Source organism: Protopterus annectens, chromosome 15.part0 (assembly GCF_019279795.1).
Source record: "Protopterus annectens isolate FY-2018-M chromosome 15.part0, PAN1.0, whole genome shotgun sequence".
Taxonomy (NCBI): domain Eukaryota; kingdom Metazoa; phylum Chordata; order Ceratodontiformes; family Protopteridae; genus Protopterus; species Protopterus annectens.
In genome coordinates, this window is record NC_056749.1 from 458,112,917 (window position 1) to 458,133,217 (window position 20,301).

A 20,301-nucleotide genomic window follows, 5' to 3' on the forward strand; every position below is an offset into this window, starting at 1 on the left:
CCACTTGGCTGAATAGGTTTTTCTGGTGGAAGGTCTGCGTGCTTCCAGCAAGATCTCTTGAACAGATTTGGAAAGAGAGTTTGGTGTTGAAGTCATGGTAGCCTCCAGGCTGTCAAATGCAATGTTTTCAGGTCTTGATGTACAGTCCTGTAATTGTGTTGAGTTAGGAGCAGGGGCCATAGGGTCAGAGGCCATGGCTTGGTCCGAGTTATGGTCAATAGCAATGGGTACCAGTGTTGCCTCGGCCAGTCTGGAGCTATCAAGATGCCTGTTGGTTGTTCTGCTTTGATCTTCAGTATCACCTTGGTCAGCAGAGGTAGGGGAGGGAATGCATACATTTTTAGAGAATTCCAGCTGAAGGAGAGAGCATCCGTTTTCCAAGCTAGAGGGTGGTGAGTCCTTGTGCAGAACTTTTCCAGGTGGTGATTTAAGTGGGAAGCAAAAAGATCTACGTCCGGTCTTCCCCATGTCCTTGCCAATTGAGAGAAAATGTGAGGGTGCAGCATCCATTCGTGTGGATCCATGAAATTTCTGCTCAGATTGTCCGCCAGTACATTGTCCTTGCCTGGTACAAACTGGGATTGTAAATGTATCCTCAGGCTCAGGGATTTTTCAAAGAGAAGCATTGTTAGTCTGCAGAGGGGGTAAGAATGAGTGCCTCCCTGCTTGTTTATGTACCACATGACAGTAGTGTTGTCTGTCCTTATTAGCAGATGTCCCTGTCTTAGTGTTTTTTCGAAAGTCTCGATGGCATGTATCACTGCCAACACCTCCTTTTGGTTTATGTGCAGATGTCTTTCCTTTGGCGTCCAAAGACCACGAATGCATCTGCCCGCCATGTGCGCCCCCCATCCATGGTCTGAGGTGTCTGTTGTTATCATTTGGTCTGCTTGAGGTCTGTTGAAAGGCATGCCTTCGTTTAGTTGACTGGCTTGAGCCCACCATAGAAATTCCTTCTGCAGACATGGAATAATTGGGATTATGTCCTCTAGGCTGTTGCTGTGTTGAGACCATAAGTTTTTTAGATACCATTGCAGCTTTCTCATATGAAGTCTTGCCAAAGGTATCAGAAGGATGCAAGATGCCATGAAGCCCAGGGCCTGCAGGATTTTCCTTGCAGTCAGCTGGGAAAGCTTTGCTAGGCCTTTGAAGTACTCTGGTAAATGCTGCTGTTTTTCCTCTGTGAGGTAGGCCATTTGTTTTTCCGTGTCCAGTTTGGCTCCTAGGAATATAATTTGTTGGGATGGTAGTAAGTTTGACTTCTGAATGTTGACTGTGTATCCCAAGGCCTGCAATAGATGCATGACATAGTCCAAATTCCCTTTTAAGGTTTGTTTGTTGTCTGCTTGTATGAGACAGTCATCCAAGTAGGGGTATATTTGAATCCCCTGCAGTCTGCTGTGTGCCACTACTGATGCCAGGCATTTCGTGAACACTCTGGGCGCAGTAGATAAGCCAAACGGCAATGCTGAGAATTGATAATGCTCTGTCCCTGCAAGAAATCTGAGGTATCTTCTGCAGCTTTGTCTGATTGGGACATGCAGGTATGCCTCCTTGAGGTCCAGAGTGACCAGCCAAGACCCCTTGCCCAACATGGGAAGAAGTTGCTGCAACATCAGCATTTTGAACTTTGGCACAATGAGGAAAGTGTTTAGAGTTGACAAGTCCAGTATGGGTCTCCACTTGTTTTCTTTTCTTGGAACAAGGAACAATCTTGAATAAAATCCCTGGCCTTGTTCCTGAGGAGGAACCCTTTCTATTGCTTTTATACTTAATAGCTTGGAAACTTGAGTGAGTGCCTCTGCCCTTTGATGATGTGGCAGGGTTGGCATGCCCTGTTTTATTGGTAATGTGTGGAAGTGGAATCTGTAACCTTTGTCTATCAAATCCAGAATCCAATTGTCCTTGGTTAAGATATGCCAGTTTTGTGAGAATAAGCCTAATTTTCCACCCAAAGGTGCTTCTCTTTGAACCTTTGTAGGCGGTACGAAAGTCAAGTCATTGTGATTGTCCTTGTGGTGCAGCTGAATTGTCTGCGCCACTTCTTTGATTTGGAGGTTGCCATTGGCGTCCCCTGTAAGATCCTCGGTATTGCCCTCTACCTCAACCACGTCTGCTTTTTCCCCTTTGAAACTTGTCAGAGCCGGGGAAGGACCAATTCTTGGAGGGCCAGTTTTTGCTGAATCTGGGTGGCTGAACCTGAAGGAAATCCTTGACTGTCTGTACTGACTTTGCTTTTTCCTCTATGGATTTCAATACATCTTGTGCAGTAGCACCAAAAAGCTTTTGTTTTTCCAGTGGTGCATCCAGTAACTTTACTTTAACATGGTCAGGCAAAGACTGATCCTTCAACCAAGCATGTCTACGTATTACAGCCCCAGTCATAACTGCCCTGCATGAAGCTTCCAGTGCATCATAACCACACTGCAGAAAATGGTTACTAACCTGCTGAGTATTATGAATATGATCCTGCAGTGCCTTTTTATCAATAGGCTCAGGAGAGGCTAACTTTTTCTGTAAATCATCTAGGAGAAAATCTTGGTACTGAAACATGTGAAAAAGGCAGTTAAGAGACCTCATGGCTAAAGTAGTAGAGGTATATACTTTTTTACCCCATCTCTCCAGGGACCTTGCTTCTCTGTCAGCTGGCAGTGGGTTTTTGGCAGAGGAGGAAGCCACTCCCTTGGGGCCCTGTGAAATAGTTTCTAGGTCCACAGAGTGAGCCTTAAAAAGGTGCTTGTGAGTGTCAGGGACCCTGTAATATCTGTCCGGCTTGACAGGAGCAGGAGAAAGAGAATCAGGGTTGGCACTGGAGTCAGGGTAAACATCATCCAAAACATCCATAACTGGAGGGATAGCCAAGGGTCTGTGCTGGGGAAGCTTGAGGAAAGTACGAAGCCTTTTCCTGGAGTCAGAGAATTCCTGACCCTGCCATTGAAAATGTTCCCTCATGGAATGCAGGACTTCACCAAAAGAGAAATCCTCTAGAGGGGAGGCAGAGGGAATTGATTCCTCTGCATCAGAGTCCTCGTAGGCCTGGAAGGGTTCTTCTTGGGCATGAGAATGCTCTGAATCCCCAGAGGTTTCATCCGAGGAGAGGTTGTCCGCCTGCTCAGTTCTAGGCCTTTTTTCTGCAGGTGGCTGAGAACCCCTGTCCGGATGAGGTTGAGACCCCCTGATAAGGGAAATAAGGTCTGCAGCCAGAGACATGATCTGCTTATCAGATGAAGGGGCCTGGGAAGGTTAGGATGGGCCTTGGCCTGACTAGCGGCCTTAGCACGTGCAAAGGCTTTGATGGACATGGAAACAGGAGGCCTAGCAGCCCCACGTGCAGGCGTTACCTTGTCCACAGGAATGGTGTCGGGTAGATCCAGAACCTCGGTTTCCGGAGGAAAATCCACAACCGGCACCGGAGAGATCTCCGAGACCGAAGGTCGTGTTAACGCTGTGTCGCCGGCCTGGAGCGGTTGATATACCACTTCCGAGGGGACCAGAGTGCTAGCCGAGGATTTGGGAGTAGCATCGGTAGTGGACGCGGGCTGAGGATGTCGGTCCCGGTCCTTGCGTTTTTTAGCAGATTGGGTTGTCGGTAGATCCGACGGCATGATATACACAAAGGATTCACCGAAAAAGTCCTCGGCGAATTCTGCCCGGCGCCTGAGAGTGCGCTTATTAAAGCAAGCACAGGCAGCACAGGCCGAGACGTCATGGTCTGGGCCCAGGCAAGGAAGGCAGAGAGAATGGAAGTCCTTATGAGGTATTTGTTTACCACAAGACACACAATTATTAACTTTCTCAATTTGTTCTGACATCAGCTGAGGCAAGAATAAATGTTGCCCAATGGGGTACTTAGCTTTTAGATGACTTCAGTACTGAAAATACAGGAGCTGACCGACCGGCACTTGCGAACTGCTTCTGCTTCGGGCACCGCGCGGCAAGAAAGACTGAAGAAGATGGCGTCGGCCGATGCCTTTATACTCCAGCCGTTGTGACGTCGGAGAGGAGGCGACACCAGCCAACGCCGGACCCAGACTTTGGAATTCAGCCAACCGAGGGCTGCCTGAGGCAGGACAACTCATATGTTATGACTGCAGTTGCATTCTTGAAGGACATCTAGGTTCGCTTATACGGGGGCATAGTTGGCCCCATTACAACGAATTTAATCTGGTGAAAAAATTCACCTCCAAACAAGATACAGTTTTTGGACAAAATAAGGTCCATAACTTCTACTAAGAAGTTAATTTAACCATTGTCGAGGTCTGTGAGTTAACAATACCGGAGTGAAATATTTCAAGACCGTCCTTATGAGGGATACTAGTGAATAAATCTACAACGACAATTGTAGAAAAAATAACGTGTCAAAAAACTGCGGGTGGACTTCGTATGGAAATCAAAGGCATCCCTGTGTTGAGCATTATTTAAAGACTCCTTTAAAATATGGTCCACAAAGACAGCCGAAGTGCAAGTCTTATGCAAAAACCATGTGGAAAAATCAGTGCTGTGAGAGCGAACTATACCAACAAAAATATATGAAGCACTGCAGAGGTGCAAGAAAAAACTCCACCAATGATAAAAAGTCCAAAAGATCTGTAGAATAAACTTCGAGCATAAAAAAACATATATTAAACACTTAACTTGCATCATCATGTTTTTCGGCCCAAAAAACTGAGACTACTTCAGATAAATACATATCCCATACTTCCCTCCCTTTAAATACAATTACTGCCATCAATAAATCAATTAATTCTTTATTGCTAAATATTTATAAATAATTATGAAAAATTAATGAAATATGTAGAAACAGTGTATAATGTTGTTGTTGTTGTCTTTTGGCTTTTCCCGGTTAGGGGTGGCCACAGCGGAACTCTGGTCCGCTAATGATTGGCAGTAGATTTTCACAAATGCCAAGGTGCCAGTTTACATTCACTACTTCTACTACTATTGTCTGATCTGATTATATACAGTGATTAACTAGAAATATATGGACTGAAAATCTTCCACACAGAGAAGTTTCTTACACTGTTTTGTTTTTAGACCCACTACACTTTAGTGGGTTGTTTTGAGACTTCAGGGATACAACGGAGATTACTTATTTTTGTTGCCACAAAAACATAGCCTGATCTCAAAAAAAAGCCTTTACTCAATTCTTAAGTACTAATCGAGGAGGAGGAGGAGCAGATTAATGAACAACGATGGAAGTTTAAACATTAACAAATGCAGAAAAATATGTCAGTCCTAAAATTCACAGTTTTGCCATTTCCCATTTCTCATTTTATTTCCTAGCAATTTGGTCTCCATAGAATTTTAATGAAATTGACAAAAAGGCAGTTTTGGAGAATTCTATCATTTCAACCTCTCAAAAGCTAGCTGTGCTTGGTTTGAAAGGAGATAGCAGTGCCACTGCTATAAGTTCACCTATCAAGAAAGCATAATGTTTCACAGGTGATCAGCTTACCTCTTTTATCACACTTTTTAAAGTTAAGTAGGTCAACTGCCAGTACTGCTTTAGTCCAAAGGTCATGTAGCCATTCTGCCTACAGTATCCACATCAGTGATCCAGCTATGATGCACTTCTGGAAAAAGAAGTAGCTCAGTGCTTTAGCTGGCAGGATCGGAAGAGAAGGCTATGTCATCCAAAGGCTTAGGGATGAAACTGAAAGGAGCATCATGAAAACAGAAATATTTTTTTAACTGAAGAAAGAAAACAGAAAAAAAGAATGAACTGTGCCAGAAATAGGAGGCCAGTCTTAATGCAGTACTGTTAAGTAAATCTAATATTTACTTAAGTTCAGTTACAAAAAATGCACAGATGGTAGCATGTAAAAATGAATAATAGTTACCTGCAGATCATGTGAACCACACAGTGGATAATATTTTTATTGTATTGAGTATAATGTCCAAAGCTGCGGGAGCCTGCTAACAGATATAACTGTATCAATTGTGCAAAAATAATAACTGGTTGAATGCTAGACGGTATGCTGCAGCTTTGGCATTGAGAATCAGAATAATCATATGATAAAAACATCTGAAGTTGTAAGCAGCTGATGGTAGAATGTCCTGTGTAGTTTTAAAATGCATGGGTTTCAAAACAAGAGTGCCTAAGACTCCATTTCTGAAGGTGGGGAACTTCAATGGGTCTGCCCTATGAACTAGCGCAAAACATAAGTTTATCTTGAAATAAAATGCCCAAAGACACCTGTACCTCCACAGTATGCCCAGAAAACTGTACCTCCTCTCTTCTTTATTTTTTCTAACTTCAAAATTACTGTTTCTCTGGGACAGTGGCAAGCATACCTCTCAACTGTACAGATTTTCGCAGAATATCCAGATTTTTGCCTCATATTTTTTGTTCCAGTTTTTTATAAAACTGTGGTTTTCTAGCAAATCACTGGCAAATCATTGAAGATTTAAGTCAGAAAATAATGACAGACATTTGAGTTTCAGACTTCATACCCATCTTAAAATTCATTCTAATGCAAAACCTGTTAATCTGACTATTTTCTAACTTTGTAACAGCAATATTTAAAAATGTACACTATGTTTGGGCCTTTATCCCACCATTATTTATGTTTTTGTCCAGACTTCTTTATCTAAGAGGTTGAGAGGTATGGTGGCAAGGTGATTCTGTAATTTAAATTGCAAGCTCCTACTATCCACATCTGTCACAATATAATATGTGACTACAAGGATCCACAGCAAATAAGTCATGCAGCTTCAGTGGTTGCTGTGTCTTGCAGGAAGCTGAGAACACGTGTGCATATTCACCACACTGATAACTGCTGTAGTAGCTTAGCTATGTGGGATATATCCAGCCAAGGATATAACATCCTGCAAGCTTATAAAGCTTCAGAGCACATTCCATGCTCCCAAACTATTGAGCAGCTCAAGCTGACTAAAAGACAGGTTTGGACACTAAGCCCTTCAGACTTTACTACCACCAAACACTATGCTCCTCTAAGGCTTTCAAGGATCAGCGGACGGCCTTTTCTAAATATTGTGTGTTTTTTATCACTTTCCTATTCAGTGAAGTTATTTCTAGGAGTTTTGTGTTTTACTGGACTGTCACAAGACTATCACACTTTTAAGAGGGGCCACTCTTTTTTAACTTTCAGTTAAAAGTTGTATAACGTAAATGAAAAACATTTTTTCTGTGGAAAATGTGCAGATTTTACTTTTGGAGGGCCTTCAATGTGTTTTAAATTGTTTTTTACTGTGTTTTTTTTGTGGAAAAAAAGTGACTTTTTAAAGACTTTAGTTTTTGTTTTACCACCATTTGCTGTTTGTCTTCTGCAGAAAACAGACACCATTTTTGGACTGACCATAAAACAAACTACTGGCCGTACAGTTGGTCCTTCTTCCAGCCACATAAAAAAAGCTAAGCAAACACCCTTTGCCACCACAGCAGGCTACAAATTTGCCTCAGCTGCAGGTGGGTGATTGTAATGTGGCTATTTGTTTTACCTCAGACCACTCATCCTATACCCCAGATCCCTCTGGTGTAGGAACTACAGCTACTATAGATTGGGGCTCTGCAGTTGTTGGGATCCCCTCAGGGGCCAAGGGAGAGCCACTGTTGCTGGTCCTGTAAGAGAGAGCAGGGAAGGTTTCCCTGTTGTGCCAGAATGCTATGCCCATCTCCGGGGAAGTTGCTGTCGCCATTACTAACACAGCTGGCTCCATTTATCCTGTCAAAAAGAAACAAAAAACTAAGCATGTGTCTACTTATCCTCAAATTTCCTTAGACAGGAGTAGTTTACTGGGTCTGGCAAAGGGTTTAATTCAGGCCATTGATTCTTCTTATAAAGTAGTTTCTGGTAAAAGAAAGAGGGATACTTCTTTTCCTGAAGAGATTCAAAATTCTGAATCTAAACACAAAGATGAAGGGGCAGATACAGCATTTTCTCCTCAAATTTCTGATTTAGATTCAGAGGAGAGCTTGGTTTCTTATTTTCCTTTGGAGTTTTATCTTTCTCTGAGACTATTGCTAGAATGTGCCAGTGTTTTCATTAGGAGAACACTGAGGTTTCTCACTCCCTGTGAATTGTTGCAGAAGGAAATTCCAGAACCTTTCGAGAACCTAAACCTGTTCCTCCTATTCTGTTTGCTCTAGAGGATGTGTGTGTTACTGCCTGCAATTTTCCTGACAGTCAGCCAGCTGCTCCTAAAAAGCAGATTGTATGTATAAAGTTCATCAGTCTACTAAGTTTTTATACACTATTCACTAACCGGATAAAGCAGATATAGCTTTAGTTGATCCCACTTCTGCTAAACACATGGTTCATTCCAATTCTACTTTTTCTGATAAGGATGTAAAAATTATTAATAAATATGAAAAAAGTATATATTTCTGCAACTTTGATGATCAGAATTTTGAATTGTCATGCAGCATGCTCATATGTAAAAGTTTGGTCTGGACACTGGTATTGTTTTGAGGAGGTTTGCATGGATGTGTTCTCAGAATCTCCCAGATTATATTAAAAATAATATTTTAAATTCTCCCTTGGATAGAGAATCCCTTAGAACATTTGAAAAAAGAGGTCTGAAAAGTCTTAGAGATTCTCTTGATCAGCTTACCTCTTTTATCATACTTTTTGGTCAACTCTGAAGCAGAGGGGCCAAAAACTAAATGTCTAACTGCTCGTCCAGTTTTGGCAAAAAGCAGAATAAACAGTATCAGCAAAATAAAGGTAAACACCCATTTAAGAAGAAATGGCAAGGAGTTCCAAAAAGAAGCCTCGAACCTCCTGAAACCAAGGGCAGTAAAACAAGTATAAATGACTGTTCATGAGACTCTGTGACCCCCTCCCACCCTGGCCCCTTTTTTATTCCAGAAAGTCTGAATTTCCATTTTTTCTTTATGAACAGATAGCCTCAGATAAATGGATTCTGGAGATCATTCATCCAGGTCTGAAGCATAGCTGGCTGAGCCAGCACCCTGTCTGTGCTGGTACCATAAACCAGCACGCCGCCCTCGCAGCTCTTCTGGTGAGGAGTAAAACAAGCACTTAACTGTATTAAGTTTACAGATCCATGACCCACCCCTCAACTCTTCCACTGAAGATAAAAAAAAAAAAAAAAGACGTGTCTTCTACTGCCACACCAACCAGGTGGCCAGATGCAAAACATGCCCCCCCCCTCCCCGCATAGCCATTTGGATCCTGTTTCTGTGCCCTGTTCCCAACCCTACTCCCTTTGTTTAAAATAAGAATTTCTTTTTGTAAACTGTAGCAAACTGCTTGCAACAATGTAGCAAGCAGTTACTACAGTTTTTAAACTACACACAGACTGCTAAACCATTCATGTTTGACTGCATATGCAATACTGGCTTTTAAAAAGCAGTATTGCATTAGATATTGAGATCAGCTGACCATGCCCCCCAACACTTTACACCCAGGGCAGTTGCCCCTTTCGCCCAACCCTATCTATGCTACTGATCAAGGTTACAAATGGCAGTGGGAGGAAAATCCTTCTTTACAGGAGGTCATTCTTCATCTTCCAAATAAGACTCTCTTGCTTCCTGTGGTTCTTCATCGCATGCTGTCCCAATGAGAGATAGAAACAGTTCCTCCTCCTCCTCAGGTGAGGAAGAGTTTTTACTCAAGAGTGTTCTTGGTGCCACAGAAAGGAAATACTCAGAGACCAGTTCTGCATTTTTCTCTCCTAAACGTATTTGTGATACTGCCCAAATTCAAAATGATGTCATTTCACAACCTGTTACCGCTTCTTCCTCTTTCAAGCTTCCTGGTACAATAGATTTAGAAGATGCATAGCTCTGCTCATCCAGACTTCAAATGTTTCTTAAGGTTTTGCGGGTCTGGATCACATTATCAGTTTTCTAACTTACCCTTTGGACTATCCATTGCACCAGGAGTGTTCACAGAGTGTCTAGCTCATTGCAGGTTACAGGGTATCCACATTTTTCCATATTTACAGGACTTGCTTATCTTTACAGAGCCTTTTTCAAAGTGTCAGGAATCTATCTCTCTCGGGTGACAGATCTCTTATACAAGATGGCTTTCCAACAGAACATTCAAAACTCTTTCTTGACTCCTTCACATGGGATTGTGTTCTTCTTGTCTACTAGACATGTCAGTTTCAAAGAGTATTTCTTCCACAGGAAAAAAAAAAATATATAGATCTATATCTAGATCTACTTCTAAGGTTTTCCACTCAAACTTTGCACGCTGCAAGAAAATACCTCAGGAATTTGGCTATCATGGCTTTTATGACTCTCTTGATACCCGTATCAAGACTCCACATAGAAAAGATACCATGGTATCTGAAGTCTCTCTGATCCTAGCACCAACACCCTTTGTCTTTTCAAATTCCAGTAGCGGAGATTGTCAGAAGAGAAATCATTTGCTAGAGACAACAAATATCCTTAAATCTAACTCCCCCCTTCTCCCTCTCTCTTCCAAAGCAGTCAGTCACCACAGACACCTCAGACTTTGCTTGGAGAACAGTTTCAGGAGGGATAAAATGCAGGTTGTATGGTACACCAAGGACAGATGCAAGCATGTAAATATCAAATAGATGCTTGCCCTGATCAATTCACTCAACTCTCTAAATCATCTTTGGTCTCTTGGACCTCTTCAAGTTATTACAGACAATACCACAGTCATGTGGTACATTAACATGCAGGGGGAACTAGGTCATACCTCCTTTACAGACTAGCCATGTTAGCTTAGGACACAGATTCACAGCATAATGCTCTACAGGCATCCTACATTGTGTGGCAAATAAGCTGACCAGGACCAGGGCAGACCATCATGAATGAAAACTAAATCAGGTGGCCTTCCAAGATTTGATCTATCTGTGAGGAGCTCCTCAAGTAGTCCTCTTTGCCTCATCTCTGAACAATCAACTGACAGTATTCTATTCCGGGACGCAATGCAGAAGGCTTGGAAGACAGATGCCTTTTCTTTTCCTTGGACAGAAATGTTCCTGTATGCTTTTTTACCTTTTTCACTAATATCCAGGGTACTTCTGAAGATTCTGAAAGAATCCTTCAAGACCATTGTAGTGACTCCCTTCTTTTGGAAATGCCCAGGGGCAATTCCGTGGGTTTCTTTATGGACTGGATCTACTCAAACAAGATTGGGGGTGTTTGATGCACCCCAACATCAGTCAGCTTCAATTGACTGCCTGGATGATAGGGTATTAATTCTTTTTAGGCACTTGTTTACTGAGGAAATGCAACAGGCACTAATGAGGAAGGCTGCTACTAGAAAATTATATAGTAATATGATAAAGGTTTTCTAGTTTGTGCCAAAAACAGCACCAGTTCAGGGCTAGGTGTTCTCTGGTTTTACAATATTTGTGTTGGTTACTATCCTAGAACCTTTCTTATTCCTCTGCCAAGGTTCATTTATTGAGTATTTCAGCATGTCTGCCCATGGATCGTCTTCCTTCAATGCAATCCTATGCCAAAATGTTTTTAAAAGGAAATTTGCACAAGAGGCCTCCAAGTAAATTAGTGCCCCTTCCTTGAGATCTTAAATTTGTATTACAGAACCTAACACTTGCTCTAGTTGAACCAATTAACCTGGTTGACCTGAGGTTCTTAGCATGGAAGATAGTTTTACTGATTGCTCTGACTTCTTCAAGAAGAGTATCTGAGTTGCCAGCTGTTATGGTGAGTCAACCCTCATTTTTCACAGAAAGATGGTTTCTTTGAGAACTAATCTTTCTTTTATGCCTAAAGTGATTTTTGAGTTTACTTTAAAACAAACTATCCATCTCCCCATCTTCTTATTAAACCTAAAAATTAGGGGAAAATGATACTCCTTACCCTGGATGCCCCTAGACAACTCGTGTACTATTTTGACAGAACTAAATCTTTCAGATCTTTCAATCAATTGTTCATTTCTTGTGAAGGTCACAAGAAGGGACAACCTGTGTCAAAACAGACTATTTCCAAATGGTTGTCTAAGGCTATTACCTTTTGTTAGATTCACCATAACAAAATTATTCCAGGCAGGGTCAAGGCCCAGTCTCCCAGGGCCTTGAATTCATATATGGCTTTTGGAAAGGGTTGAATTCTAGAAGTATTCTAGAAGCTGCTACTTGGTCCTCTGCACATACTTTTACAAAGGACTATAAGCTTGATTCCCTCTATAGATCCAGGTCTGACTTCACTAGGACCATTCTCAATGAGCCCGTGGACTCTTCTCCTTCCGCCTCCCAAATGTCATTAGCTAAAGTAATCTACCTGTATAGCTAAGGCTACTGCAGTAGTGATGAATGTGATAAACATAGTACAGTTGTGTAAGTAAACGTACCCATAACAGTAGATGCTGAAATGATCACTGGCGCAGTAGCTGCTCCCTCTCTCCAACCAACCCTGTTATTTTTATGCCAGGGTGTGAATAATTGTTTTTGTTGTTCCTAACATTGTTCTTTCAAGTCTCAGCTTCCCTATCTCTCTCTGCAGGAAAACTCCAAGGGATCTGGCACCCAAACTTGTCTTTTAGTCAGCTCAGCTCAAGTTGCTTGATAAGTTTGGGCAGATGGAAGGTTCCCTGAAGCTTTGGAACCTAGACAGCTGTTATATTACACTCCTCATGCCCCACTCATCACTTGTGCAGTATGCTGAAGACTCCACTGTCATCACAACTGCTGACAAGTCATCCGACCTTCAAGCTTCAACTCAAGCGACATCCAACTCTTTAGAGGCATGGCTCAGTGATAACAAATTAATTCTCAATCCAAAGAAAACTAAGCTTCTCCTCTTTCTCCCCAAGAACCTCTCTAACCTCAAATCCACTTTCACCATCCAATCCTGTAACAAGACCATCATCTCAGTAGAACCCATTTCAAAGCTACTGGGTGTCACCATAGACGATCAGCTTAAATTTGATATTCACATTGCTAATTGCATAAAAAAGACACATCAGAAACTGAGACATCTGTACCAAAACAAGAAATTCCTTACTAATAGGGCCAAAATAACTCCCTCTCATGCTTTTCTTCTTCCCACCCTACTATACAGCTGCCACGTATTTACAAATCTAAACTCTACACTCCTCTCCAAACTAGAAACCACCTACAACAAGGTTGCTAGATTTTAACCAAACCAAGCCTATAAGACACACCATTGCTTATCTCTTAAGCAACTAGAATGGCTAGAATTCCCCCATCTTCTCAAACTATACCAACTTCATCTGGTCCACTCCATACTAAATGTGCCATCCTTTTGTCCTAGCCTAACATCCCTCTTAACCAAGTACTCTCCTGCTAGATCCCTTCGTAGCTCTGACCAAGACTTGCTCCAGATTTCTAAACCTAAAAACAAATGGGCCACTTGCTCTACAGTTACAATCCTGCAGCTTACTGGAATAAACACCCCCTCGAAATCAGGTCACTAAATCACCCTAAACAATTCAAAGTCGCCACTCGTGAATATTTTAAGAAAAACTGGACTTGCCACTGCACTCATCCACCATGACCTGTCTTCTTCCTTATGGCCTAAGTTCTATCTCTCCCTACAAGTCCATCTGTTTCTCTACAATCACCTTTTGACCTTACAAGTATGCATAAATGTCTTGTAATTTCCAGTCATGTAATTGCCTGTTTGCTTGAGTAAGTGAAATTCTTTAAAATGTATGTTTACTTAAATGTTATTACCTAATCATGGTAAGCTAACATATCATTGTATCTTACTGTGAAGCTTTTCTCCCCGGGTCTCTACTGAAAATGAGCCACTAGCTCAGTCAGACCAACCCGGTCAACAAATGTAAAATAAATAAATTAATTAAAATATCCTTGGCGGGAATAACTTGTAGAGGGAAGGCTACTGCAATGGTGTCATTCAAACATCTACTCTTATGGTAAGTAAACTTACACAAGTGTATTTTCATTTACCAAACCTTTTAATTAATTTAGGTCTCCCTTGACAGATAATTGATAGATTATAGTTTTAGGTGTAAATAATAAGCTATCACAGAAGATTTAAAAAAAACTAGTAGTTGAACTATGTAGAATGTGATAATACAACTCTCAAAGCAATGAAATAAAAACAGACTCCTTAAGCTGTAGCATGCTAGCTTAACAAAAAGCCATCATGGGACTACCGCCACATGTCTATGAACAGTTTAAGCAACTTGTTCTTCTTTTGGGTTTTCCCGGTTAGGGGTCGCCACAGCGGAACTCCGGTCCGCTAATGATGGGCAGTAGAATTTGATGGTGCCGAGGTGCCAGCCCGACTCCCAACCTTCAACGAAGACACGCCCATTCACGCATGTATTTTGAATGCCACTCGACCGTGGGGAGGACATGCAGACTCAACACAGAAGTCGCACCAGCCGAGAATCAAACGGGAAAATCTCTTGCTGTGAGGCAACAACGCTACCGCTGCACCACCGCAGCTTAAGCAACTAAAATACTATATTCCTGTAATTGTATGTCTAGCGATACAGTTTTATACAGTTACATTATGCTAGGCAGGAGTGAATTCCACCTTCTCTGGTTAATAATAGTGACTGAGAAAGGCAGACAAAACAGCAAAGAGCATTTTTAGCAAATTGCCAGTCTTTTGATCCTGTAGTGTCTCAACAAACAACATTCCATTTAGGACAAGCATCTGTACTCATAGGTGATGATTCATTCACATTCCCTTAGCTGTCAGCTCAGCCGTTGTGTGGAATAGGCCTGTAGGAAATGGAAGGGGATAATACTGATCCTTCAAAATTCATGTGATTAAAGATACAAACTGACTATGTCAGAAAAACTATAACTCAGAAAGATTCCTCCAATGCAGATGACTCACTATCTTGCCTCCCAGATGGTGATACCTAAAAAAGAAATGCAATACTGGAAGGAAATTAGAAGTAGCAACACAGTGGTGCAAACAGGGCAAAAGTGGTTCAGAAGCCACCAAACTGATACATGGCCATCACCAGCAACTAAAGAGAGACTACATGAGTCAAAAAGCCAGAAAGAAATTACCTCAAGTGACTATGATGGAAACATTTAACTATTGTAAGGAAATCTGGAAATTCCAAGTACATTGTGATATTTAAAAACAAACATTGATAAGAGAAACAGAGCACCATTAAAAGGCCTAAGCTAGGCAGCTCATGGGCAATTATAAGGAGGTAGTATTTCACAGAAAGGTAAGTGGATGTTTTTAAAAAAAATCCTAAAGAGGTGACATGTTCAAAATTAGTTATGGAATTCAAGAATGTATAGAACACTATAACATAACTGTCATGTGGGATGGGGGAATACTCTGTCAGTTAAGTAGGACCAGCAGGTTACATTCTAAGCAAGGACACACACAGACTTCAGTCACCAAGTAGTTACTGTCCAGTCAAAATCTGTGTTTCTCTTCTCACTGCTGCACATTTTTCCTACACAGAAGACTAACATTGGGCATTGTTTGCATGCCTACATGAAAGCTGAGCAAGGTAGTAGCCAGTCAGTGATCTGCATGCGGTCATGTCATAAGTAGACTGGCCAAAACATGAATTATATGTTCAAACAAAGCACAGTAGTACAAAAAATATTATAATATTGACCCAAACTTTAGACTCTTTTGTGAAGCAACATCACTTTTCATTTACTGCAAAGAATATGATTATGTTCATGGATGACACAGTAATCCTCCATGTCAGAATTGCATAATCTTACCGTTACGGTTGAGTCCTAGTCACAAATAGCAGGCTGAAAATCTACCCCCTAAAAATGCTTATATATGCTGCATTTAAAACAAGCAGTTAAACAGAGGAAAAGATGGTTCTGTAAACTTAAGGATCATGTATAGATAAGAGTGAAAAACTGAGGGTAAAGGAGAGAGAGAGACAGACAGAGAGAAGGAGGCAGCTGGAATGTTTATATGATCAGTGGTTATACGTCTCTACTTCTTGCAAGAACTCTGGACAAAGCCTAAAATAATAGGGGGCAAAGATCAAAAAATTTGGACAGATTTTAAATATTAATCTTATAAACTTAGAAAGTTGCTAGAATACTGAGATTTGTGTTGGCTTGCATTTTCTGAAGGGTGTGAAGTCTGAAACTCAAATGTATGTCATTATTTAGTAACTTCACTTCTCACTGATTTGCCAGAAAACCACAGATGTTATGAGGAACAGGCCAAAAATAGAAAACCACAAACTTTATGAGGAAAAGGCCAAAAATAAGAGGCAAAGATCTGGGCAGTTGAGAAGAAGTCTATATAAACAGATACCATTGCTGCTGTGCTCAGAGATTTAATTCTTCAGAATTAAAAGGATGAGAAATTCAGTGTACTATGAGTAGGGAATTGCTGAGTGACTGCAAAATGAATAAGGATGTCTTCAATGCTGATCAGTCTTGCATGAAGATGGGCAATGAAAGGAACAGAAATTTAATTTAATTTAATTTGCTATCTTATTTTATACCTCATTTGTCAAAGGTAAGTAGATACTGCCAAGTTAGTTCTAATGTGATGGTAGACAAAACTGGTTCGCATTAATTGTGAACTGCATCTGAAAAATGGTTTTAAATATGAATGGCAGTGATATGGTATAATAATTTTCTGCCAGCAATGTTTGTAATCCCAACATGTCCTTGGTCACTGTAACTTAACTAACACTCCTTCCAAAAATCCATTCTGATATGAAACAGTGGTTTGATTTTTCTATAAAGGATCCTACCTCTCAGCATTTATTTCATCAGGAAGAAGATTAAAAGTATCACATTTTCAAAAGGAATTAAAAATATATTGTTACGTAACTGTTTACCTTCAGAGTCTTTCTTATAGAAGACGCCGTGTGGATGAACGGTGTAAGGCCTTGATGCATCATTTTTCAAATGGATGATGAGAACATCGCCAACTTCTCCCTTAATTACTGGCCCAAGGTATCCCAGCCAAGCAGGTTGCTGAATTTCTCTTGTATATGTACCATCAGAATACTGCTTATAGACAGCCTTTTTATAAATGCTTCCTATTCGATCTCTTCCTTGCTGAAGAAATACAGAAGCATCTCTGCCAAATAAAAAAGTGACCTTTAATAACTTCTCATAGTTTCTGCATATACACTTTTGGTATCTTTAACCCCCAATACTTTACCAAAATGAAACTATACTTACCCATTTCTAGTCATAAAGATATATGTCTTAACCATTAAAATATATATTAGAAATGTTAAATCTTTACTCATGTATCACACGGTAGTACTTACTATTGACATGCCCCAGCATATCTGACAAGATTGTCACATAAGAGCCCATGGATCAGTGATTCTTTGCTCAAGTCTGCATTAATCTTCTGAATTCTGTCACCTTATTCCTGAACAGTTGCATAAAAATATACTAAATACGTATTCTCCAGAGTAGAATGAAGTATTTTAAAAGGGCACATATTGTACTTGTCCTAATATTATACAGAATTCCATAGGTACTTACTAGACTATTGATCTGTAAGGATCTTAAGAAGCCTGGCCTTCCATTCCCATGATTGTTTTTAGTCCGTATATTTTGCATACAAATAACCCAAGGATGGATCAGACATGATGGACTGGTTGCTAAACAAAGGTTACATTTGCAGTACCCATCATTCATCCAAATTACATTTGAATAGAGTAAGAGAAGAACTTTGCTTTATGTGGAGTGCAAAGCGGTTCCATAGAAGCAGTATTATTTGTCATAGAATCCTTTTCATCCAACTTATTCTATTTATTTTGAAAAAGAGATTGAAATAACTTGAGTGGGTGTTATTGATACTATTGGATTTGCAAATGTGTAATAGGTCTAATAGAATCAGATCTGCTGAAGCTCTTTTATGCAAGGCAGAGGTTACCTGTCAATATTTATTTATTTATTTATTATTTTACATTTGTTTACCAGGATGGTCCGACTGGGACAGTGCCCATTTTCAGCGGAGACCCGGGGATAAAAGCTCCAGTCTAAGCTTACATACAAATTATCACAACAAATAATAGAAATTATAAACAAAATTGACAAAAAAATGAGTGTTAACACATTTACAGGATAAAAATGTAAAAACAAAAATATATGCATATTATCAAATAAAACATGACTTTAAACACTTGAATATAGAAAAATAAATGGTTGAAATTATGTATGTGGAGGATTATAACATTAGTTAGGAAATTAAGTAGGGAGAATCACTTAGACAAAGTAGTGCATAGTTAGTAATACTTCCGTGGTGAGGGTTGCAGCTAGGAATATAACTAATTATAGAGAAGTAGTGTTGTTAGAAGGGATATGTTAACAGAGTTAGTACGTACAGCCAAATTGTATAAGTAATGTTAAGTTAATAATTAACCTGAAGTGTTACCTGTGCATAGCCAGGTTTCATATAAGTTTCTCTTGAGATATATTTTGAAATGATTAAGATGAGGGTATTCCAATTTTTAGCAAGAAAAAAAAATCTTTCAATCAATTGTTCATTTCTTGTGAAGGTCACAAGAAGGGACAACCTGTGTCAAAACAGACTATTTCCAAATGGTTGTCTAAGGCTATTACCTTTTGTTAAAACTATTCCAGGCAAGGTCAAGGCCCAGTCTCCCAGGGCCTTGACTTCATATATGGCTTTTGGAAAGGGTTGAATTCTAGAAGTATTCTAGAAGCTGCTACTTGGTTCTCTGCACATACTTTTACAAAGGACTATAAGCTTGATTCCCTCTATAGGGCCAGGTCTGACTTCACTAGGACCATTCTCAAGGAGCTCCTGGACTCTTCTCCTTCCACCTTCCAAATGACTTTTTGAGGTTGGTAAGTATGTGGGATGCATATAAGAGTGAGGGGAGAAGGTGGGTTCTAGCTATGGCTATTCTTACAGCATCTATTAAGAATGTTTTTGTTGCTGTACATTGTTCCCAGTTTCTTGTGAACCTTTTTGATTGTGTTTTGGGCCAATGCACTTGCCGTACAAGCAGAAAGTTTGCTGCTGACTTGTGTCTCTTGGTATCTGCTGTTGGCCTCTGTTTGTGGGAGGTATTGGTATTTGTTGCTCTCTTATTGAGAGAATTTATGGTTTGCTCCATCCTGTATTAGCCTTCTGAATCAGTTATCAGTGGTTGTGTTTCTACATCACATTTGGTGCCTGTTTATGGTATTTGAGGTTAATTTTTTACCGTGAATCTGTTTGTTCTTCAGAGGGCTTCAGTGGTTCACGTAGTAGCTGCTGAACAGTTTGCTCGATTGTACTTCACTGCTGACCATTAACAATGGAGAAGTGAAGCTGATTGATATTAGTTTGCAATGGTGTTTGGTTTATAATCAGGAACTAAAGAAGTGGTCTTTTTTCAATTTTTGTATTTTTTATTTATATTTACATGCAATGACGACTGATTTACATCCAGGCATGTCCATGGATTAGCTCCCGGTGTTTTCTCCTCTCCACCTGATGAATCTGGGCATCTTGGGGCAAAGTAGCAATTGCCTCATGTACACTGACAACCCTATCCTCCTACCACCCAACACTACAACCTGCGAGACATGCACTTATATAGCCAAACTGCAAGCCAAGCTTTCTCCAGCCAAGACTGGACTAGACCGTCAAGAGGAGAAGGTTAACACTTGCACCACACCACATTCAACACATAGTCCTTCAAAACCCACACTACCAAAACCCACACATAGAAACACAAAGCACACACCCATATTCACGGAGGTGCTCAATAAAAATCTGCCCAAGCAACAGAGACCTCCCAAGCTGAAACACAGACAATCACCACCCCCCAACACAACCCAAATGACAAATAGCCCACAAAATCAGTGTGACACTCAACCTCAGCCCATAAGGCAAAACAACGTACCCAACACACTAGTCATAGGTGACTCTATAGTCAGGCACATTGATATCCCACTCACCAGGCTAAAGTTACTGTCAGCTGCTTGTCAGGTGCCAGGATCGGCCACATAATGCATGCACTCAGGTCAATCCACAAGTAAAAATACGACTCTGTCATTGTCCATGTTGGTGTGAATGACCTGAGATGTACCTCCCTGGACTACATGAAAAGAGACGTGGAGGAGCTCTCGGATCTTGTAGCCCAGGCAGGTATGACCCTAGCTCTAAGTAGCATTCTGCCATCACCCAGAATGATACCACAGTGCAAGGACAAATGATTGACTTTAACAATTGGCTAAGCTTCTGGTGTCATTTTAAGTGGGATCCAGTATCTGTCTGCCTGGGACAACATGTCGGCCCTGGGATTCCGGATACTGGCTAAGGCTCTTGCCACCCCTATAGTGCCTTTTTTAGGTAAGGTTCAAATGCTAAATTCACCACTGTAACAGGTACAAGAAAGCAAACTCTGAGGGTAATGCTACTCAATGCTAGAAGTCTAAATC

The 20,301-nt window shown here is 40.7% G+C and overlaps 1 protein-coding gene across 2 annotated transcripts in view; it reads right to left on the reverse strand.

Moving 5' to 3' along the window:
• HEPH (hephaestin) overlaps positions 1–20,301 on the reverse strand; it is a 995,050-nt gene that overhangs the window by 769,512 nt on the left and 205,237 nt on the right. For both annotated transcript variants that reach the window (XM_044057195.1, XM_044057196.1), the window contains exon 3: positions 16,722–16,966. In XM_044057195.1, the coding sequence (XP_043913130.1) occupies positions 16,722–16,966 (245 nt within the window). The remainder of the gene's footprint in view (positions 1–16,721; positions 16,967–20,301) is intronic.